At 41.4% G+C, this 24,368-nt stretch overlaps 1 protein-coding gene across 1 annotated transcript in view; it reads left to right on the forward strand.

Moving 5' to 3' along the window:
• Positions 1 to 581: 581 nt before the first annotated feature.
• Positions 582 to 24,368, forward strand: part of TFE3 (transcription factor binding to IGHM enhancer 3) — a 47,929-nt gene continuing 24,142 nt past the window's right edge. Inside the window, exon 1 of the mRNA XM_089484382.1 lies at positions 582 to 967. Coding sequence (XP_089340508.1) covers positions 858 to 967 — 110 coding nt within the window. The 5' untranslated portion in view covers positions 582 to 857. The remainder of the gene's footprint in view (positions 968 to 24,368) is intronic.

A 24,368-nucleotide genomic window follows, 5' to 3' on the forward strand; every position in this document is an offset into this window, starting at 1 on the left:
TTCAGTGCATCTTATAAAGATCATATATATATATATATATATATATAATAAAATTGTTTTAAAAACCACATTCAAATAAATACAGATCATATATTTCAACCCTATTATTGCTCCCAAAGCCCTCTTAGTCCCTCGTTTCCCCCTTGGCAATATTTTTAATATTATATATATATATATATATATATATATATATGCTCTTTATAAGAGGCATTTTGTAGAGTGCATCTTATAAAAACATATATATTAAAAAGGTTTTATATATATATATATATATATATTTAAAATATATGCTCTTTATAAAATGGCCTTTATGCAATGCATCTTATAAAGATCACACACACACATATATAAATTATTGTTTCCAAAAAAGAGACAAACATTGCAATAAATGCAGAGCACCTATCTCCACCCCTTTATACCTCCCTCCTCTGATGCCAGAGCCCTCCCAGTCCCTCCCAGTCTGCCCCTTGCCCCCTTCCCAGTCCTTCCCCAGTGGGTGGATCCCAGGCTGACGTCATTTCCCGTAGAGATCCCCCCTTTGCCTTCCTCCCCCCCCTTTGCCCCCCTCCTTGAGCCGGAAAATGAAGCAATCTCCCTTCTGGATGTTTTTCTCTCTGTGTCTCTCTGTTTCCCTGGGAGGAGGAGGAGAAGAAGAAGGGGCTCCTAGCAGCAGGGAGCCCTTCTGCTGCAACATTGCTTCCTCTCCTCCTTCCTCTCCTTCTTCCCAGTGAAAGAGAACATTGTTTCTTCTCTATTGCCACTCTTAGCCTCTCCAGCTGATCAAGGGAGCCAGCCCTCCATTGCAATCCAGGGAAAAGGGGGCTCCAGTGTTTTTTTTTTTGGGGGGGATCCTGGGGATGATGTCCCATGAGAGGAGTGAGAGACCCCCCAACCCTGAGCCACCCCCTGCTACTGTCTACGTCCTCCTGGAGGACCCAAGATCCTCAGAGGCCATCCAACTCCTCAGGTAGGGATGGGGGATCAAGGGAGGATTTGGGGGGATCAAGGCTTAAGGGCTGGTTGGGGGGTCTCCATTGGGGGAACAGAGACCCTCCTTTTCCCATATGTTTTGTGTGTGTATGTATATATATATATATATATATATATATATAAATATTTTGTAGCTTTTATTTGGTCATGTCTATGTTTGACTGGAGTGTCCTCCATTTTGAGCAGGGCCAAAAAGCATAGATTTATGTTTATATAAGTGTTTTGTAACTTTTGTTTGGTCAGGTCCTAAAATATATATTTTCTGTTTTGTAGCTTTTATTTAGTCATATCCAACTACGTTTTTTTTTTTTTTTTGGAGTGTCCTCCATTTTGAGCAGGACCAAAAAGCATGGATTTATATTTATGTAAGTGTTTTGTAACTTTTATTTCGTCATGTCCTACTATATTTTTCTGCCATTTTGAGCAGAACTAAGAAGCAGCATAAATTTATCTTTCTATTACGTGTGTTTAGCTTTTGTTTGGTCATGTCTTACTACATTTTTCCTGAATGTGCTCCATTTTGAGCAGGGATAAGAAGCAGCATAAATGTATCTTTCACTTATAGGTTTTCAGCTCTCATTTTGTCATGTCCTCTTACTACATTTTTCTTGAATGTTTTTCATTCTGAGCATGACTAAGAGCCCATACGCACTGCAGAAATAATCTGGTTTGACACCACTTTAACTGCCATTGCCCAGTGAAGTAGAATCCTGGGATTTGTAGTTTCTTGTGGCACCAGAGCTCTCTGACAGAGATGGCTCAATGTCTCATAAAACTACAGTTCCCAGAATTCCCTGGCATTGAGCCCTGACAATTAAAGTAGTGTCAAACTGGATTTGAAGCATGGATTTATATTTCTGTGAATGTTTTTTTTAAACATGTATTTGGGCATTTTCTATTTTTTTCTCTAGTGTCCTCCATTTTGAGAAGGACTAGGAAACATGGATTTATATTTATATAAGTGTTTTGTAACTTTTATTTGGTCATGCCGTACTATATTTGTCTTGAATGTCCTCCATTTTGAGCAGGACTAAGAAGCACGGATTTATATTTATATTAGTATTTCTAGCTTTTATTTTGTAATGTCCTTTATTTTTCTTGAATGTCCTATATTTTACAATGCCTTGTCCTTCTTTGTAGTGCTGACAACCTGTCACTCTGCCATGGCTCCATGCTGTGGAATCCTGTGATTTGTAGTTTAGTGAGCTACTTAGCCTTTTCTGGTGCCACAACAAACTGCAGATCCCAGAATTCCATAGGATGGAGCCATGGCAGGTAAAGAGATATCAAAGTGCATTAATTCTGCATTATGGCAGCAGCCCTAGTACACAATGCTTTGGCATTTTCACTAGTGTGTGAATGGCTGCAGTGGGGGATGTTCTTGTGCAGTGTGATAATCTGTGATAAAAGGATGGGGAAGGGGTAGAGCACAAATACCTCCCCCCTCCTTAAAAAAGCCTCCCTGGCTTCTATACCTCCAATAACAGTCTCCTATCTTTAGAGTTCAGTTTAGTGCCCTGGCACCTGTAAGTGAAACATTTTAATAATTCTGTATAAATGTGTGGAATGGCTGTTAAACTGTGCCTAGGTTTGCCTTAGAAACATCAGGGGTCCTGGTAGTCCTGGAAGTAATGCAAACAAGAAAGGAGACTGTGCCTCTGAGCATGTGCCAAGAGCATTTCTTTAAGCAGCCCTCGGACAGATGTGCCGGCAGCTCCAGTGTCCTGGCATTAACTGTCATCCCAGTTACATGATTCAATGCTTAAGATGAAATATACAGATAAGAGGAAGACTTGAGACTCTCCCCTGGGAAAAGTAGGAATTCCCCTACGGCAGAGGCCTAATTCCTGCTTGGTTTCAGAAGCCAAGTTCAACAGGGATTTGGAACAGGAGCACAAAAGCTCAGTGTGTCCCAACTCCTGGTGTTTTCCCAGCCCCGTGCTTTGCATTTGCAGAAAACCGCAACATCATCTGTGTGGATGGGGTGCTGAGAAGGGTGGTGGAAGGAGACATGCCTTCATGACTCAGTTTCCTTCTGTTTTTCTGACAGCTGTGCAGTTTTCACTTCTTTTTTCCCCTTGGTTTGCTTAACAAAACTTTTTGCTGAGCTCAACTTTTACCTGAATCCCTTACTTATGTTTTTTTGCCTTTCTTTGTTGATGATAAAATCCTTTCCTTCGGCTCCCTGGAAGACATTTTCTCTCTCTCTGGTTGGAATAGTGGACTTCTAAGATGTACATTTTGGATATTCTGGAGTTCGAGTGCTCCTCAATATAATGAGACCAGTTTTTCTGCTCCAACAATATACAGTGGGTCCTTGGTATCTGCTGGGGTTTGGTTTCAGGAACCCCTGTGGATACCAAAATCCATGGATGCTCAAGTCCCATTAAATACAATGGCAGAATAAAATAATGTCCCTTATATAAAATGGCAAAATCAAGGTTTTCTCTTTGGTATTTATATTTTTCAAAAATATTTTCAAGTTGTGGATGATTGAATCTGTGGATAAGGAACCTGTGGATATGGAGGGCCACCTGTATCATTCTAACCAGAGCTTTTTAAAGATTAGCCCAGCATGGCCACTAAGGATGTTGGCAGCTGTTTTTAAATATAATACAGTAACTCCCATTTTTGTTTCTAACTGAGGTCTCCATTGATTGAAACAAGAAAGGAGGATTAGTTTGGGAGAGTACCATTATATCCTCTCCCATTTTCTTATGCCAGGATGGTTTCCCCTGGATAAGCCTCAGGAATTTGTGAACACTCACTGATGTGTGGGAAGAAGGGGGGAAAGTATGGATTAGGACATATAGATATTGACAGCTGGGTGTGGAACTGTGAGTCATGGGTTCGAGCCTCATTTCTCTCACAGATGTATAGCCATGGAAAAGTCATTGGCTGCTGCCACACTGCAGAATTAATGCAGTTTGGCACCACTTTAACTGCCATGGCTCCATCCTGTGGAGTCCTGGGATTTGTAGTTTGTTGTGGCACCAGAGCTCTCTGACAAGGAAAGCTGAATATCTCACAACACTACAAATCCCAAAATTCCATAGCATTGAACCATGGCAGTCACATCAGTGTCAAGTTGCATTAATTCTGCAGTGTAGAAGCAGCCACTTTTACGTATTTTACAGGCAGTTTCTCCTGCCTGTAAAATAAGGATGGGCACATATCCTACTTCAGTGGGCCTTCCATATTCTTTAGGGTTAAGGATACAGAACCTCCCTCCATGAAAATGGAAAAAACACAAATAAAATACCACTATTTTTTTTTACTTGAGAGAACACCTCTCTAGGAATCTCTGTGTCCTCCTGAGCAACTCTATGCTTAACATCCACCAGACACTGATGGCGGACCTATAAATGCCTAGAAAAATATTTTCTCTAGGAATCTCTAAATCCTCCAGCTGCACTGGAGGCCTAGAAATTCCTAGAAAGAACATATTAATCAAATCCACAAATAATCTGTGAATACTCAAATGCACAAAAGTCAAGCCGCAAATGTGAAGGGCTGACTGTATTTATTTGATATTGGCACTTCATGGGGTGTTTTAGCTATGGGGGGAGATGGCACAAAATAAGATAGTGCCTTCCAAAAATAAGAATTCTGCCCACTCCAAATGAAGTTTTCTTTCAGTTCCCCAACTTTCCAGCATTGCTGGAAACTTAAAAACTTTATGTGAAGTCGAAGGCTTTCATGGCCGGCAAAAACTTTAATCGAGCATTGGCACCTCACTTGAATCCCAGTTTGGCCATGTAAACCCACTGGGTGGCCTTGGGCAAGTCACACTCTCAGCCTCCGAGGATGGTAACGGCAAACCCCCTCTGAAGAAATTTTACTAAGAAAACCAAATGATAGGGTCGCCATAAGTTGGAAACATCTTGAAGGCACACAACAACAATAAAGAAAGGGGCAGGCAAAATTACTAAGGGGATGCAAACATTAAATAGAAGAGTTCTGGATGTGGATGATTTTCCACACCTTGCTCTGCAATGGTAGAAATTTGGGGGTTGAAAGAAAATTTTATTAGAGGGGACAGAATTTGTGCTGGAGGAGCAATGCCCTCATTTTGCTCTCTCTGTAGCTATTGCCTTGTCATTCCCTTTAATAGCATACTCAGCAGGTGAAATGTGCAAGTGAAGTTGCTCCAGAGAAGGGTGCATGATGATGATGATGATGATGATAGTCTGAAAAGGGTTTGGGGTCTAGTCAGTGCCGGGATGTGAGATTGCTTCAAACCCGTCTCTGCCTACTTTGAGTCTCATGTCAGGAGAAATGTGTTAAATATATTGTAAAGCAGGATCAGGGGAAATGTGCTGTTGAACTGCAGTTCCCAACAGCCATAGTCAGTGTGGAATGATAGCTAGGAGTTGCAATTCCATAGCATCTGGAAGACCACAGAATTCCCACCCCAAGTAAAATGCACCTTATGGGTGAATGAACTGGATGGTTACCCTGGGTGCTGAGCAAAAGGGTGTGCTGTGCTCAATTTTTTTGGTGCCTTGTTGTTTTTGGAGTGCACTGTCTGCACAGTCAGCAATCCTCCCCATTCCCACCCCTACCTTAACTTGCTTTTCAAAGTTCAACATGTTGTTTGGGCAGAAACTACAAAAACAAACTTCCATTAGTTTAATTTAAACTATGCTTCAGTTCAGCTCCCAGCTAAATTTCATTTGCTTTTAATAAAAACCAGCAAAATAATTATTGACTGTGCAAAAATGTTGCTGTTCTTCACAAACCACACTGCTTGACCTGTTAAACAATTAAACGGACAGTGAAAGGGTTGTGAAAGCACACACTTTTAAAAATTCATCCATACAGAAGTAGGATAGCCTGGAATCAACCAGAATTTTTGTACAAAAATCTGAATACTTACGGCTTAAAGATGTGCCATCATATTGCTAGAATGTCATACCTGTGATGAACAAATTGATAGCTGAGAATATAAGAACCAGTCTTATTAAAGATTATTTCTTTAAAGGCCCTAAACCATTTGCTCAGAGAAGGAATAATAAGTCCTGTTCAACATAGGGGGAATTGTTTGATAAACATGCATAGGAATGGAGCACTGCTTGGCTCCAGTCCCAGACACATTTGCTTGGAAGCTTAATTAGAGAAGCTTCATCTGCACTGCACAATTCTGGGATGTATAGTTTTGTGAGATATTTAGTCTTTCTTGTCAGAAAGTTCTGGTGCCACAACAAAATGCACATCCTAGGATTCCATCACATGGAGTCTTGGCAGTTATAAAGTGGTATCAAACTGCTTTAATTCTGCAAAATCCATAAAAAGAGTGATACCTTTATTGATCAACCAAAATGCATGTTGCAAGCTTGCAAAGCTCCACTGGCTTCATCATCAGGCAAAGATGTTAAAAATCATACTGGAATACTCACATGATCAGAGAACTGGTCTGCATGAATGTCTCTCCAAAAACACCTGAACTGAGAACAGCAACATGTTTAAAAGGCAGGCTTGTGGCTAACATCATCATCATAATTATTTTCACCAGTATGATTTTTAACACCTTTGTCTGATGAAAAATCCGATGGAGCTTTGAAAGCTTGTAACATGCATTTTGGTTGATAAATAAAAGTATAACTCTTTTTGCAGAATTAGTGCAGTTTGGTACCACTTTATAAATGTCAAGACTCCATGTGATGGAATCCTGGGATTTGTAGTTTTGGTTGCATTTTGGTTGGTCCAACAAAGGTGTCACTGTTTTGTGGATTTTGGATGTTATTGTACTTTGATACATGGCCAACACGGCTACCCCTGGAATCAACCAGAATTTTTTTTTAAACAAATCTGAATAGTTATGGCTCAAAGATGGACAAAAATTATAGACAAGCATATAGGAATATGTATCATTAAAGATTATTTTGTTAAAAGCCTATCTAAACCATTTGCTCAGAGAAGGAATAACAAGTGTGGCAGCAACTGTTGGTCTTCATCTGTCTGAAGTTCCAACCAATGTTATTTTTATTTTTTGAGAGCTGAAGTACAAAGCATCTGGAGGCCTGGAGTCTAAGAACCACACATTTAGAGGTCTGGCTGCCCCAAACTGCAGCATCCTGATCTTTGGCAAGGAGTTTTGCAATCTAGAGTCACACAGAGTTTAGTGGGACTTCCTTCCTTCCTTCCAAGTAAGAATGTCTGAGATTGCAGCTTTCAATGGCTTATTGTGTACTCTCTTGCCTATGCAACCTAAGAATTATCTTGGGAATATTTAGCAATGCAATCAAGGCAGTGTCCACTCAGAAATAAGCCTCACTGGCGAGTGTGTAAACCATGGGATGGCTTTGTTGTTGTTGTGTGCACCTTCAAGTGCTTTCTGACTTATGGTGGTGCTAAGGTGAACCTGTCATGGGGTTTGCTTGGCAAGATTTATTCAGAGGAGGTTTGCCTTTGTCTTCCTTTGAGGTGGAGGGAGTGTGATGATATGAAATGAAACTGTTATAACTTGCGTCCTTCCACATAGTAATTGTATTATTTAGATCATGGTGGGCAAAGTGGGGCCCAAGGCATATATGTACCCTACTGGACAGCTTTCCTACCTACCCTTTAAGAGTCTGCCCTCCTGACTTTAGTTCTCTATTGAGGGCTGTTGTTGTTGTTGTTGTTGTTGTTGTTGTTGTTGTGTGCCTTCATGTCATTTCTGACTTATGACAGCCCTAATCATGGGGTTTTCTTGGCAAGATTTGTCTATGGGGGGCAGGTGCTGTTCTCATTCTCTGAGGCTGAGAGAGTGTGACTTGCTCAGGGTCACCCAGTGGGTTTCATGGCTGAGCCAGGAATCAAACCGTGGTCAGAATCCTAATCCAGCACTCTATCACTACGCCACACCGGACTAAATACCCAGAAGGCACCAAAATATATTTCAATCTTGGAAGCTAAACAAGGTCAGCCCTGATTAGTAATTGGATGGGAAACCCTGCTGTAGTCTCTCTTTCAGAGGAAGGAATTGGCCAAACCACCTCTGGGTATCCGTTAAGTAACCTCACAGGGTCAGATGGCTTGAAGGCACATAACACTCATCCAGGATGCAGCACGGGGATATTAAAAGAGCCAGTGTGGCATAGTGGTTTGAATGTTGGACTGTGACTTTGGAGACTACAGTTCGATTCCCAGCTCGACCATGAAATCTACTGGGTGACCTCGGGCAAGTCACACTCTCTCAGCCTCAGGGGAAGGCAATGGCAAACCACCTCTGAACAAATCTTGCCAAGAGAACACCATGATAGGTTCTCCTAAGGGTCGGCATAAGTCAGAAAAGACTTGAAGGCATACAAGCATCATCATCATCATCATCATCATCATCATCATCATCATCATCCAGATGTAGTTCCTTTAAGCAGTTTCACTTCTAGAGATGTATAGATGGGGGGAACACTAACAAATCAGTGCTGCCCCCTGGAGGTCAAGGAGATGCAATGCTCCGGAGCGCATCTTTCCTTCCTTTCTGCTCTGGCTATTAATAGCTTCAAAACAAGGGCGCCTTTCCTGATGTTCTCTGCGTTTTGCTTTTGCAAATCGAAGGAGATGTACACATAGAGAGCCATTGACTCATTTTCTGGAGAAGAACAATCAAGGGTTGTGAAGAAGAAGAAAAAGAAGAAGGAAAGAAGGGAGGAAGGAAGGAAGGAGGCGTGTGAATGCTTGCCAGTAATCCAGGGCAGCATTCAGTGATGCTGGGTTAAAATGCAGCTCCAGAACGGCCCACACTAGGAAATCCAAGCAGCCCAAGCCTAAAAGGGGACAAGGAACCGGATTCGCCTCCTATAGGAGCCAAAGCAACTAGGGTCCCTGTGGGACCCAGAGTCACGCACACCCTCCAAAAACACGCGTGTCGACCAGATTGGGACAAAAGTCCGGCTGGTGGTGTTGAGGAGAAGGAGGAGGAGGTGAGCCAGCTCTGGGCTTGATCTGACTTCTTTCCCACTTTTTAGGAAACTTTTCTCTTCCTTTCTTGTTGGGTGCCTTCAAGTCTTTCCAACTTAAAGCAACCTTAAGACAAAAGCCTGTCATCTTGAGGTTTTCTTGGCAAGTTTCTTCACAGGGGGTTGGGCATGGCTGTTCTCTGAGGCTAAGAGAGTGTGACTTGCCCAAGGTCACCCAGTGGATTTACATGGCCACATTGGCATCCCATCACCTAGTAACTCATGTTGTCATGGTGTCATCCCCTCCCCATTGGCCTCCTCCCATCCCACACCATACAGAATCTTTAGTCATGTTTTTTGGACGAATGTTACTCATCAATCCTAATTCTCATATATCACTGAATGTCATGGCAGTCATTGTGACGTAAACAACTAGTGCACCGAAAAATTATAGTTTTAATTTACAATATTGCACACATAGCCTAAATGTATATACATATCCATAGTTTCATGTGCTTAATTAAAGTGAACATTTGGTAAAATGTGATGTTTTAAAAGATTTTAAAAATATATATATTTTTAAAAAATTAATATTAATTTTTTGAAATTTTCATTAAAACAACTGGGGCTTCTCCTTTCTCCTCCTGCTGAGTCTGACTTTACCCACACCATTTCTTCAGCATTTAAATGGGACACAGGTGAATGCCACAGCAAATGTTTGAGGAGCAGTTATGGGTCACCCCCTCTTAGGTTGTCACCTGGTATATTATGCACCCTCAATGACGCCACTGCATGGCTGGAGTGGGATTCAAACCCCGGTCTTCAGAGTTGTAATCCAGTGCTCACGCCACTACACCAGGCTGTCTGGCTTTCTCTTTCCTCCACCCCCCCCCAAAAAAAAAACCCCAAAGCAAACACCCAGCCCTCTGTCTGTGTCTCTGTCCGGTCTTGTTTTGACTCCTTGGAAGGGAAAAGTCAACAATAGTCTTGAGTTGGAATTATGCTTTAAGACCAAATCTTTGACAACTGTCTTACAAAGAATCCCAGGAATAAAAACACTGAACTTTAAGAATTGGAAGGGACTGCCATCTAGAACATATAACCATCTTACATCTCCTAGCTGTCTGCCCCAAAAGTATAACTCAGCAAACAAAAAGTTAGGAAACATGTTCAGTATTTTTGTTTCTGCATCATGTATTTTGCTCATTTTGGTTGACTGAATAAAGATATCACTGTTTTTGTGGATTTTGGATGTTATTGTAAAATGGAAAGTTGGTGGTTTGTTTTGTGCCTTCAAGTAATTTCTGACTTACAGCGACCCTGTCCCAGGGTTTTCTGGGCAAGATTTGTTCAGAGGGTGTTTGCCATGGGCTTCCTCTGAGGCTGAGAGAATGTGACATACCCAAAGAAAGTTGCAGAGGGCATGGTGATCTCACAGCTTTGAGGTACCCTTAGAAATATAAGCAAGTATCAAGAATGATGGGAAAAGTAAAATAGGTTCTGTTTTACACAACACCCCCTCCATTGTTATTTGGGAAGTTCAGATTATTATTATTTTTAGTTAACGCTTTCTCCATTCATTCCAATAGGCTTTCCTTGTGCCAAGTTTGAAGGAGCCCCAAGCAGGAACTTCATGTTGCAAGTTTTCAGTTCTCTCCTCCCAGCTCTTGTGCATGGGTTGCATGTGTTGCTAGTCCTGTTCGGATGTTGTACAGGTGTGATCTCCGGCATGGAGGACTTTTGTAACTCCTTGGCACCCTGGGAAATGCACAGTTCAAATTCCCCTTTAGCTCCCAAACCACTTAAGCCTAATGCAATCCTGGGCCATTTACCTGGGAGTGGATTCAACAGAGGGTGCATCTGCACTATAGAAATATAGTCAGCCTTCCATATCCATGGATTTTTAGCCATGGATTTAGGCATCCAAATTTCCATTTTACAAAAACAATGATTTTGCCGCTTTATGTAAGGGACTCTATTTTATTAATGCATTATATTTAATGGGGCATGAGTAGCCACGGGTTCTGGTATCCACGGGGGATCCTGGTGCCAAACCCCAATGGATACCAAGAGCCCACTGTAATGCAGTTCGACACCACTTTAAGTACTGAAGGGTCATCCTATGGAATCCTAGAATTTGTAGTTTTACAGGATTTTTAGCCTTCTCTACCAAAGAGTGCTGGTGCCTTACAAAACTCGAAATCCCAGGTTGCTATAGGATGGAGCCACCATGTTAGTTAAAGTGGTGTCAAACTGCATTGTTTCTACAGTGTAGATGCACCCTGAGTTGAGTGGGACTTAGTTCTCAGTTAACTTCCATAGAATTGTAATAGTCTAACCTCTGGAGTATGGAGATGACAACTCATAGCACCTTAGTTGGACTACAGCTCCCATTATACCCACCCAACAGCTGCCCAAGTTAGCTGGGGTTGGTGGGAGGTAAAAGTCCAACAGGCAGCAGGTTGGGGAAGGCTACTTCACAGGGTTGTTGGAAGGAGTACACCAAGATAACATATACCAAAGATTGTGGCTTCTATAAAGTGCTGTGTTAATGTGGACTTTTATATGATGATGATGACTGTCATTATAGACTTCTAGTTACCTGCTTTTTAATAAGATGATTAACTGATGAGCATATTGCCAAAGCCTGGACATAGATCATGTTGCGCTGTTGTTGTTGTTGTTGTTGTTGTTCTCATTGCTGAATTTGCCTCTGCAGCTTTAATCAAACAAAAGCTATTGTTTATTACCAGTCACAAAGGCTACTTCTATTATCTTTTAAGTGCCTTCTTACCATCAGCTAACATGAACCTTGTTAATGTGTAGCCTCTGACATCTTCCATCCCTAAATTGAGGCATTCCATCCCTAAATATAGGCATATAGCAAAGCCTTTGGGAAAGAAGCTTCTTTTTATAAAGTCTTTTTGGTCTTCCCAGCCCCCTTCCTCCTTGTCCTTTGTTGAGCTGGAAGTTTTTTTATCAGCATTGGCTCAGGGAAGATGGTGAAAGAGGACTGGAGAAACAGACTTTTGACAGCAGCATGTTTGCAGTAAACAATGCAATAAACCTTGAAATGAGAAAGAATGGGATTCTACTCTACCTTATCTTACTATAGCTGGGTGTGTTGGCCTACAACAGGTAGCTGCCTCCAGAAACCTTTATTGAATGTGTGTGAATAGCAACATAGTGGGGAAAAGGGAAGAAGAGATAAGCCTGCCTCACTAGCTTTTTCCAACACACACAAAAAGGACAGATCTGTAAGTTTGGCCACCAAAATGTAAACCATAAGAAAAGTGAAGTTTGGTGAAAGAAAGAGAAGGAATGTTCCTGGATATAAGCTTTCATCTCTAGAAAATTCAATGTATTTCCGTTGACCTGATCTGGTTGTTTTGTTTCACATGTACTTATCTTTAGTTCTGAATAAAGAAAAATCTACTGAAACATGCTGAAGTTACTCGTCTTTTCTGTGATGCGATTCCTATTCTTTCCACATTTCTTTTGTTTTTGTTACCAAAGTTTCCTTTTACAGAAGTCATGCCCAGGGACATGTATACTTTGTTAACTGAAGTATACTTGTATTGCTATTATTAGCAAATACAAGTGATGAATAATTGTTTCAAAACTTGTGTGTCTGTGCATTGTGGCGCACCTCTTGTGAAGCACATTTCTCATAGAAACCAGTGAGATAATTTCAGGTAAGAATTTTGTAGGATTAGTGTCGAAGGGTTTTTTTATTTGTTGGGCTGTCTGGTGTGCTCTGGTATTTGTTTACAGGTCTGTATTTGTAGGAGTAGTAACCATGGGGATTTCCTTGGAGGTTTAGAGCTGCTGTTTAAACTTTGCATCAGAGGGAGGTAGTTAACTGTTTCATGTTTCGTGTTGCGTCTTTAGAATTTGTACGATGTCAATTAACAAATAACAGCTTGTGTTGTGTTAAGTGTAGGTGCTTGTGCCACTTTCACAGCCTCAAAAGAGACCAGGACCCTTTGACATTACACAGTTATGGTGTTATCATTCCAGTTTGATAGCAGTGGCTTCATCCTATGGATTTCTGGGAAGGTTGAAGGGGTACTTTGAATTCTCAGCCACAGAGCTCTAATGGTTTGTTGTTGTTGTGTTCCTCCAACTTGTTTCCAGCTTATGGCAATCCTAAGGTGCCACTGTGGCATAGTTGTTTGAGTGTTGGACTACAACTCTGGAAAACAGGGTTCAAATCCCTGCTGAGCCATGAAACCCACTGGCTGACCTTGGGCAAGTCATACTCTCTCAGCCTCAGAGGATGGCAACAGCAAACCTCTCTGAAGAAATTTGCCAAGAAAATCCCATGACAGGTTTGCCTTAGGGTCACCATGTTGTAGAGGCACACACCAACAAAAACAAAGTGAGGGGGTTTGCCTTCGCCTTCCTCTGAGGCTGAGAATACATGCTTTCAGCATCTCTCATCAGCATCTACCTCTAGCACACACTGATCCTTCAGATCTTTTGGTCTTCAGCACAGTATTGGGATCTGTCCATAGCAACTTGCCATAAGTTGGAAACTACTTCAAGGCACACAACAACAAACAACAGCCATAGCAATTCTTCTACAGCCCGTAGTTCTTTGGCTGATTGCATGAATACTAAAGAGTGGGCATTGGGTGCTGTGTGATGTGTGTTGGTGAAATTAGTTGTGCTGTTGAGACAGTTAATGAGCTGTATATCATATGGTCTGTGATGGCTATTCTTTTTTGTAGTGTTTTCAGTTGTATAACAAGTAACAAGACCAGCAACAAAATATCAGAATGGGGAGTGTGTCTTCTTAAGGGTTCCTTCCATCCAGCCATGTCCCTTTCCCAGATACTCAGTTTCATACCCCTTCTCATTTATTCATCATTCCCCTCACCCCCAGAATCTGTCCTCTGTGGGGTGCTTTTGCTCCATTTATTTTCCTAAATGGTTTTGGGGGAGGGATTTCTGAAATCCTTAATCCCCAGGACATGGTTTCAGGGCAAATGATGCAGCCACTTAGAGGTTTCCTCATGCCTGCTGATACTTCCCTGTTTTGTGGAGATGCTGCTGCCTAACTGGATGCTTTGATTGTGATTTCCTGCATGGTAGGGGGTTGGATTGGATGGCCCTTGCGGTCCCTTCCAACTCTATTATTCTATGATTCTATGATGAATAGAATGAACTTGCTATATAAAGGGTATACACAGAGCAGCGCATCTGAAGCTCTCTGATATGGCACACTGGCCATTATTTTTTCAAATTTGCCATTGACCAGCATCATATTTATGCCCATTGGCTACAAGTATTTGTTTCTTTTCAGTTATCAATGGTTTGGGGACCACCTCAGTCCATGGATCAGCCTTTGAGTAGCACTGATAAAAAGTTACTACACATCTGGTCCTCTTTATCCACGGATTCCTTACCTACTGATTAAACCATCCACGACTTGAAAATATTGTGTGTGTGTGTGTGTGTGTGTGTGTGTGTGTGTATTCCAAAAAGTAAAGTTTGATTTTGCCATTCCATATAAGGGACACCATTTGACCAGACCATTGTATTTAATGGAAGTTGAGCATCCATGGGTTTTGATATCCCCAAGGACTCTGGAACCAAATCCCAGTGGATAACAAGGGTCCACTGTACTAATAATACATAGTACTTTATGTTGCATTTCACAGAGGGCATGAAATACAGTACAACCCCTGTATCCATGGGGATTACATTCCAAGGCCTACCATGGATACCTCAAACTGCAGATAATAGGGAATCCTTTTATTTTCAGCGAGATGAACAACTTCTAGCCCAAGTGTACCATAGAATCACACTGGAGGCCCTAGAAATGCCTAGAGAGAACATTTCTGTAGGCATTTCTAGGTCTTCCATTGTGATTCTGTGGTATCCTTGGCCTGGACGTTGCCCATAGAATCACACTGGAGGATCTAGAAATGCCTGGAGAGAACATATTTTTTCAGACTTGGGTAAGTGAAACTGTGGGTACGGAGGTTGTACAATACTTCACTTATACTGCCTCCATAGTCTTTTCCAACATAACATATCAAGCAAGAGTGGGGACCCTTTGATCCTCCAGGAGATTTCAGTTATAACACTCACAATGCCTTATCAGTGGCTCTGCTGGTAAGGGTTTGTAATCCCAATTATCTGTTCCCCACCTGTGTTGTGAGATAAATCAGGAATTTTATTCCAGTATTCCAGCAGGTGAGAGCTACAGCTGTGAGGTGGTTGGCTTCTTGTTGTTGTCTGCTTTCAAGTCATTTCCAACTTATGGTAACCCTAAGATGAGCCTATCACAGGTTTATTTCTTTGGCAAGTTTCTTCAGAGGGGGTTTGCCATCCTCTGAAGCTGAAAGAGTGTGACTTGGCCTTGGTCACCCAGTTGGGCCCCCATGACTGAGTGGGGATTTAAATACAATTTGTAATGTACAGTGGCTTGTATTCTTATCCAAAGGGAGCTTTAAGGTTACTTCCCCTCACACAGTTCTCTTATGCTTCTGTACAGCTTCAAACCTCTCCCCAGAGTCATTGTCCAATGCTCAGATCACCACATCACACTAGTACTCAGATGTCTGGCTTACCCAGGGCCAACTGGGAATCTGTGCCAGAAGTCCTATGCAGTGCTGGACGGTGACCTCCCTTTGCAAGTGGGCTGGTGAACCAATTCCAGCTGTTAGCCCAGATGTGAAAGGAGTTATCCAAGGTGCTAAACCTATTTTGGGAATTTATGGCCAGTTTAGATAGCTCCTTTAATGGTAAGACCTGCTGGAATAGATCCACCAGCACCACTGTCATGGCAGCCACCTTCCACTGCTGCCGCTGCTTCCTGCTCAAGTCTCTGCCCTTTGTGTTATGCTGGAGTGTCCTTTTGTAGGTAGAGTTTGCTCTAGACACACTATGGTGAAAGCTTTGCAAGGGTATCTACAAGGAGATGGCCTTTTAGCTAATCTTATTTGGATGATTCACAAGTGTGTTGCCTCACACATACAGCCCATGGAAGTTTGTGTAGTCAGTTGCATATAGTGTAGTTAGTGTGAAGAATGGGCTACCTGTGAGAGCAGAAGTCTTTGGGAATCTCTTTTCTTTTTAATTCTTGCATTTTTGCAGGGGTTGTGTGATGCAGTGGTTCCCAAACTTTGGTCCTTCAGATGTTTTGGACTTCAGAATTCCTGATTGTTAACAAAATTGGCTGGGGCTTCTGGGAACTGAAGTCTAAAACACTTTGGGGACCAAAGTCTGGGAGCCACTGGCGTAGTGGAATCTCCCTAAGACAACATATCTTATCTTTTCTCCCACTCTGCTTTCCCCCATGGGTCATAGATTTTACTTCAGAAGAGTACATTAAGGGAGTCTTCTTGTCTCCCTCAGCATGCACTAAGATTACCAGAGTGATTACATTGTTAGTAATAGAGACAGAAGCATTTGACTAGCATTCTTCCTTAATGGAATTCATATCACAGATGATTTAAATCAATGGATCTCAGCATTTCAGATGTTTCAGACTTCAGCTCCCCGAAGCCCAGCCAGCATGGCCAATGGCAGGGGATTATGGGAGATGAGAGCCAAAGGCTGACAACCACCAATCGAGACTCCTTAATATCTAGGATAGGCATATTTGGGGTTGGAGACATGTGGTCCTCCAGATGTGGTTGGACTGTAACTGCCAGCATTCCTCACCAACAGCTGTGTTGATTAGGGCTGCTGTGAGTTGTAGGCCAACAATACCTGAGAGTGCACAATTCCCAGATGTATTACACAGGACCATGGGATAGGGCCTCCTCTGCTGTGGCACCAGTATTACTTTCTTTTAGCCACCATAGATTTTGGTTATTCTGTGGAGCTTAATCTCTCTGTTTGGTAAATGCACATTTACATGGTTTTAACTATAGTTTTTTGTGGGGTTTTGGGCTATATGGCCATATTCTAGAAGAGTTTCTTCCTGACGTTTCACCAGCATCTGTGGCTGGCATGTGTATTGCTCTGTGGCTAATGGCAGGCCTCAGGCTGGGAGGGTCTGCAAAAGAGGATTAGGGTCTGACTGATAGTGCTCATTGTTTGCTGGGAGATTTCTCATTTGTATTTGTTGAGTTTTAACTGTTTAAGTGGTTTTGGTTCTTTATAACTTGGTGGTTTGTTTAATGTGCCTTGGTGATTTGAGTGTTGGGCTAAGATTCTGGAGACTGGGACCGTGAAACCCATTGGATGGGCAAGTCACATGCTTTCAGCCTCAGGGGAAGGCAGTAGCAAACCTCCTTTAAACAAATATTGCCAGGAAAACCCAGTGGCCTTAGGGTCACCATAAGCTGGAAGAGACTTGAAGGCACATAACAACAACAATAATCCTATTTAAATTATTTTCTAGTTTTTATCTGGAATTGTTTTAAATTGTTTTAACTGTACACAGCCCTGAGGATGGGATGGAAATATTTTAATTAAATAAACAAATACATCCATAGTGCCATCACAATGTTGCTGTGTTGGATTTATTTGATGGAGCAGGGCCCATAGCCCATTGGCAGAGTCCTTGGTTTCAATCCTTCCTTGGACAAAGAAAGATTCAGTCCAGAGCAACTCCAGGTAGGATGTACTTGGGTGAGAGATTCCACTCTGAAACCTTGGAGAGCAGCAGCTGCTGCTGCTGGAATAAGGGTGGCCAACATGTGGCCTTCCAAATACTGTTGGACTGGAACTCCCATCATCCTTCATCAGTGACTGCTGGCTAGGGCTGATGAGAGTTAGACTGGAACAGCAACTGGAGGACTACCATTTGCCAATTCTGCTTTACTAGACAGGACTGAGATGGCTGGACCAATGGCCTTACTCAGCATGAAGTAGCTGGCTATGTCCTTACGGTGAAATTCTTCATTCTATGCAAGCCAATGTCCTTCTTGTCTCTGATGAATTAGACCAGCATTTCTCAATCTTGTTATATTGGAGGAACCCTTGAAATAATTTTCGGCTTTCAAGGAACACTGTAATAAAAATTATATCTGCGGCTCAAAAACAAAAAAAAGAGGTCCCTCCCAATTGCAAACTCATAGTTATATGTCCTGGAACTTTGGGATTCCATGGAATCCTGCTTGAGAAACCCTGAATTAGACCCTACCTAATTGTCTGTCCATAGTCTAACACTAGATATCATCTGAACTTGGAAGCTAAGCAGGATCAGCTCTGGTTAGTATTTTGATTGATTAATTAATAAATACCAGGTGCTATAGGCTACATTTCAGAGGAAAGAACTGGCAACACATCTCTGCATATTCCTTGCCTCCTGTGAAATTCATAGGGTCACCATAAGTTGACAGGTGACTTGAAGGCATGTACATACACAGTGTCATAAATAAATATTCCAGTTTTTAGGCTTTTCTTCAGCCATGGCTATTTGAGCCACATATAATGTAGAGCATAAAATAGAATCAATGTGATAAGTGTGATTAAAACAACAGTTTGCAACAAAATTTAAAACTCCAGCATAAAATCAAAACAAAAACTTAAAGGGGTCAGAAATAGGGAAGTTATCATCTGGAACAGTATTTGTGCTGGACTACAACTTTCATCATGCCTCTCCATTGCCCAAGCTGGGACTGATGGGAATTGCAGTACAGTAACATCTGGAGGGCTACAGGTGCCCCCAGATTTGGCTTTTGTGTATGTTAAATTCTTTGAAAGCTTGAAATATGCTTTTAAAATACTGAGAATTATTATTTGAAACATTGTTGATCTCCTCCTCTCCCACAAAAAAAGAAAAAAAAAAAGAAAAGAGACTTACCCTTTTAGTGTGATACGAAAACAGCAGGAAGCCAAAAGTGAAAGGCAATAACTGTATGTACTAAATGTAGAGCACAGAGAAACTGGCTTCTGAAAGGCCTAAAAAACCTACTAAAGTCCAGTGCAGTTTGGATGTTCTCTTTCCATTTATTAAGGTCCAGGGCACTTCCTAATTAGAAAAATGAAGTTTACTATAACCACTTTTTAATAATGCTGTATCCCTAAATTGGTCATTCTTACCAATAAACAGTTTTGCATCAGTTTCTAACATATTTCAAATGATTCAGCTTTTGTTTTGTTTGTCAAAGTCTATCTTTCTATACCTTCCTCTGAGGCTGAGAGAATATGACTTTCGTCAAGGCCACCCAGTCGGTTTCCATGGGTGAGCCGGGATTCGAACCCTGTTCTCCAGAGTCCTAGTCCAAAACTCAAAGGCAACCCCCCCTGAACAAATCTTGTGGCACGCAACACTACTTTTCTATGTGTTTTTATGCATTTTCATTAAAGGTTTTAGAATTTCCCCTGTGGAAGGAATTTTTTCCTAAGCACTTCAGGCTTTTTTAAAAGAATAAAATGGGTTTGTTAAATGGGCCTTGAGGAAGCTGGTAAGAAAAGGCCAAGCGTAGCCTTGTCGGCTAGGGAAGAGTGTCTGTACTCCCTTATTTGTCAGTTCCTTTGGGTGGATTTCTTCCTTTCTCCCAGGCTAAAGAACCTGAACAACTTAGTTCTCAGAGGTGTGCAATTTTTGCAGTCTCCTGGCAGTGAAAGCATGCCTTCCACTTCCTCGTAGTTGGGACACTGGTAGAAAAGTGTTCCTTCTTCTTTCCCAGCCCCTCACCTGGTCACATCAGTGACTTATTCTTTCTTCTCTGTGATAAGAATATTGCACTCACTTTCCCCATTGTTCATTCTTCCATTTTGGGCTGCCGGTTCCTGCAGCTTAAGGTTCCTCCTGTTGTTTTATGCTTTGCGGAGTCAGATGTCCCTCTGGCAGCGGAGTTTGTTCTCTAGCAGCTGGCTGTCGCTCGGCTTCTCCGGCTCTAACTTGGCTGCTGTCATTGTTGTGAGAGAAGGTGTTGTGGAAACCCTCTGGCTTTCCATGAAAGCTACTGAGATGTCAGACCAATCTAGAATGTAAGTGAATATGACATAGGTCTTAAACTGTGTGCATTCATTTCTGGTACCTTTGTCTGGAAACGCGGAGACTAATGAAAGGGTTTGCACTGACAGATTATTTATAATATATGATGACCTACATAATTTCCGTATTTTAGGAACCAGAACTTGGAAATGTTACTTTTTGGACTATGCTTCCCAGAATCTCACAGCCAGAATGCTGTTGGAAGATTCTAGGAGTCTGGGTCAAAAAAGTAATATTTTCAAGCATTGTTGTTATTATTGGGTTTGTGTGTGTGTGTGTGTGTGTGCCTTCAAGTAGTTTGCATCTTATGGCTATCCTAAGGAGAACCTATCATGGGATTTTATTGACATGATTTGTTCAGAGGAGATTTGCCCTTGCTTTCTGCTGAGGCTGAGAGCATGTAACTTGCCCAAGGTCACCCAGTGGGTTTCCATGGCCAATCTGGGAATCGAACCCTGGTCTCCAGAGTTGTAGTCTGTGATCTGTCAGATATTTCTTAGGAAGGATACAGAATGCATTAGGGGGGGGGGGAAACCCTCATATAATTCCTAGCAGTTTGAGATATACTAATGCTGAATATGGAGGCTTCATTAGCAGGTGTTATGTCTAGATAATATCAATATACACCTAAATGAAAGAAGGCCTCATCTGTTTTTAAAACTGCCTGAGTTAGGTTCCACGATTTTGTGACAATTAAATGAATTCCATAGGAAAGGAAATTAGTTTATGTCCTTTATCTACCATGGAATACCACTGGAGCACATATACATAATTGCTTATGTCCTTCTGTTCTGGTGTTCTGAGGTAGACTAATTCCTCATTGTTTCTTCTCTCTACACTGATCATAATCATATAAATCTTGGTTGTCATTTTTTTTGCCTCTTAGTCCAGAGGTGACAACCATGCAACCCTCCAGATGTTGAATTTCAGCTCCCAAAAGCCTTAGCCAAAATAACCAATGATGAGAAATTCTGAGTTTTAGTCCAACAAAACTGAAGCATGATTCTCACCTCTGTGTTAGTCTTTCTTACTCTCTAAATAAAATAGTTTCATCTGAGGAAGACAGTCTTCCCTCTATTCCTACCCATCAAATCATTTTACTATTTTATGCTATGTATTTTCCAGTTTTCTGTTATTTTTGTTTTGTTTTGGTTTTGTAGTGATAGGCTATCTGGAATGTAGAGATGCTGTAGGTTTATACAACACCAGTAGAATGCTTATCTTATTTTTAACCCCTCTTCTAATATTTCATGGCTCTTTTCAGTTTACCTGCTTACATCTGTGAAGGTGATGCTCGGTGAACTTTCCACTATGATCTTTCTGATCAAAACAATGTTTTTCCCTCTCCTTTCCTCCCTATACCAGTGTACACCATTTTACATTAGATTTATAAAAGAGTCTGGTATGTAGTGATGTCTGTAATTGCCAGGTTTTCTGTTCCTGTTTTAAGAGCAGCTTGGAGGCCAAGTTGCTCTAGTCACAGAGCTGTAATTATCTGGACAATCTCTGACATGATGCCAAGACAGTAATGGAAGATTATTAGGGAGATGCAATAGGAGTGCTTTAGTTAAAGACAGGTTTTCTTTTTATAACGTGCTCAATCAATATGAACTTGGTCATGAATGATCTCCTTGTTACGCTGTGGATAAACTAACCAAACTAGCATGGATTGTTGTTACCAGGTCAGCTTTGACTTATGGCAACACCATGAATAAGAGACCCCCAAGAGCCCCATTTATCAACCTAGCTGCTCAGGTCTTGCAAACTCACGGCTGTGGCTCCCTTGATTGAATCAATCCTTCCCTAATGCAGTCTTCCTCTTTTCCTACTCCTTTTTACAATGCTGAATTAAAAACTGCCCAAATGAGCAACTATCCTTGCTTTTGACCATTGAACATTGCTGATAAATAACATACTTCCCCTTCCCAATCAATGTTGTGTTCAAACCTGTAAACCTTTTCTCCACAGCTTCAGATCTGTGGAATAAATGAGTTGGGCTCAGGGTAGCATTTCGATCTGGCATTTACTAGGGGTTATTTGAATGATCTCTTACCCCAACACCTGATCATTGGAGGTGTAATGCATTTGTCTGTGATGATTTCATTCCTATCTCTTAGGTCTGCATCAGCTGAAAAGCTTTATTCAGTTTGCCCTCTTGCTGTTGTTTGCATTCAAGCTATTCTCATTTTATGGCAACACTTAAACAAACCTATCATGGGGTTTTCTTGGCAAGATTTGTTCAGAAAAGGTTTGCCCTTGCCTTCCTCTGAGGCTGAGAGTGTGTGACTTGCCCAAGGTCACTCAAGCTTGGTTTTGTGGCTGAGCTGGGAATCAAACCCTGATCTCCAGAGTCATAGGCCAACACTAAACCACTATGCCACGCTGGCTCTCACCAAGAGATTGATAAAATTATTTTTGCAATGAAGGGGCAATCTTCCTAGTGACAAGGTATGCTTTATCTGTTAATATAAGTTACCCCTTATGGCATCAGAACTATGTCTACAGTAGGGATATAAACGTTTACTTATGAATCATTTAAAACGTTTTCTCCCCACTCAGTGAGATCATTGGAGGAGGAGGGTAGATTTTGATTGAATGTTAGAAGGACCTTCTTATTCCCTAGAGAGATGGTGGGGTCTTTTTCTATGGATAACTTCAAAAAGAGGCAGGGATTCTCTTGCTGGAGGTTCTGCAGGGGGTGGACTTGGTGGCCGTCTATGAGACCTCTTCCAACTCCATGTTTCTATGATTCTGTTTGATGATGCTTAGGACAATTTAACAACACAATTTTTTTCAAAGAGCTTACAATGCTTGAACCCCTTCCCCTCTTCCCTATTCATGTTTTATTTGTGCAAAAATGGTGAAGTAGGTTAACCTGAAAGATGGCCCAGTCCCAGTCCGAGTCAATGAGCTTTATGGTTGAGTCTGGGTTTGCACTCAGGTTTCAAGGGCTCCAAGGATGTAGCCCTGGGTGGCGTGGGGAATGAAGACACTGGCTCCCTCAAGAATCTCCCCCCCCCCCATTAGACTTGAAATCTTCTGACTTGGAAATCCACAGAGGGGTGACTGCCATTAACCTTAATGCAAGCCTATGGGGCTTTGAATATATGTGAGATTTGGAAATCATGGGGTGGGTGGGTCCAGAACAGATCCCCCGCAAGTTCCAAGGGGCGACTGTAGTATCACTTTAAAAATTAACATAATAACCTGTATTATCATTTTTCCTACTGCAATATGAAGCATTTACTCATTCCTTCAAAATGTTACTTTGGGGGGGGCATTCTCAGGTAATTCTTGGAAATGTATGAATATTTAATCATTTTTTAAAAATAAGATTAAAAAAACCCCCAAACTACAAAGTAACTTGCTATAATCACATTAGCTAAACCCACATGGGTGTAGCATCAGTTTGTGAAATGGCCTTCTGCAGACAAAATCTGTAACTTATGCTTAAGTTACAGATATAAGGAAGAAGTTTTATTCTGAATGTGCAGCCCACAGTATGAGGTAAGATGCTGTGTCAAGGAAGTCAAGAGGAATTGTGTTTAATGTAGCATATAAACAATAGTTACTCATGAGGTCTGGTGGTTTCCCAAATAAATCAACAGCAGCTAACTACATTAAAATCAACATCCAAAACAATAGTCATTGATTCTCAAAGCAGGCAATAAGTAAAATGGCAAGGAATGTTTTAAAGAAGCAATCACATGGAAGTCATAGTTCAAGTCCATCAAAATAATAAGTGAGTATAGCTCAGATGGTGTCACTCTGTCATGGATTAGTCAGAAAAAGAAAAATTAAAACAAGTACAGGTGGTACCAAATGCCTCTGAAAATCAGTATTTTGGGATGCATCTGCACTGGAGAAATAATGCAGTTTGACAATACTTTAAGTGTTGTAGGTCTATCCTATGAAATTTTGGTATTTTTAGTTTTAAAAGGTCTTCAGTCTTTTCTTTTAGAGTGCTGGTGCCTCACAAAACTACAAAATTCCCAAGATTCTGTAGGATGGAGCCATAACAGTTGAATTGCTGTCATAGTGCAGTATTTTTACAGTGTAGATGCACCCTAAGTGCATCTTCCTGTGAAGGTTTTTACATAAGGATGGAACCATAGCTGAGAAGGTCTTGCTCACTGTTCATAACTCTATGAACCTAAGTTAGTGGGAGAATACAGAGTAGACCTCTGTTGTTGAATGGAGCACATGGTAGGAGAAGTTGGGTACAGTATATGTAATATGCGAATCCCAAGTCAGAAATGGCTTTCAGCATAAGACCTGAAATTGGTAACAGAGATAAACCAGTATAGATTTCATCTGAGCTATACTCACTTTTTAAATAATTCTGCCTCTACTTTTATGAATAAGACTAAAACGTGTCTTCTAAATTGCCCTGTCCCAGGTGACAGTCTTGCAGTAGCACTTGCTACCAGTTAAAGTATTAAGGTATCACTTCCAGACAGCCCCATGTACAGCCTGTAATGGTAGTCCAGTCTACAGGCTATGACAGCATACATGAACATGAGAGGTTTGATTTTTCCAAGGAAAGGGAATGCTGGTATGGTTGTTGATGATGACGAAAGTTATGT

This window comes from Sceloporus occidentalis, unplaced genomic scaffold (genome assembly GCF_023333645.1).
Source record: "Sceloporus occidentalis isolate IW3139 unplaced genomic scaffold, rSceOcc1.0.p SCAF_1, whole genome shotgun sequence".
Classification (NCBI taxonomy): Eukaryota; Metazoa; Chordata; class Lepidosauria; order Squamata; family Phrynosomatidae; genus Sceloporus; species Sceloporus occidentalis.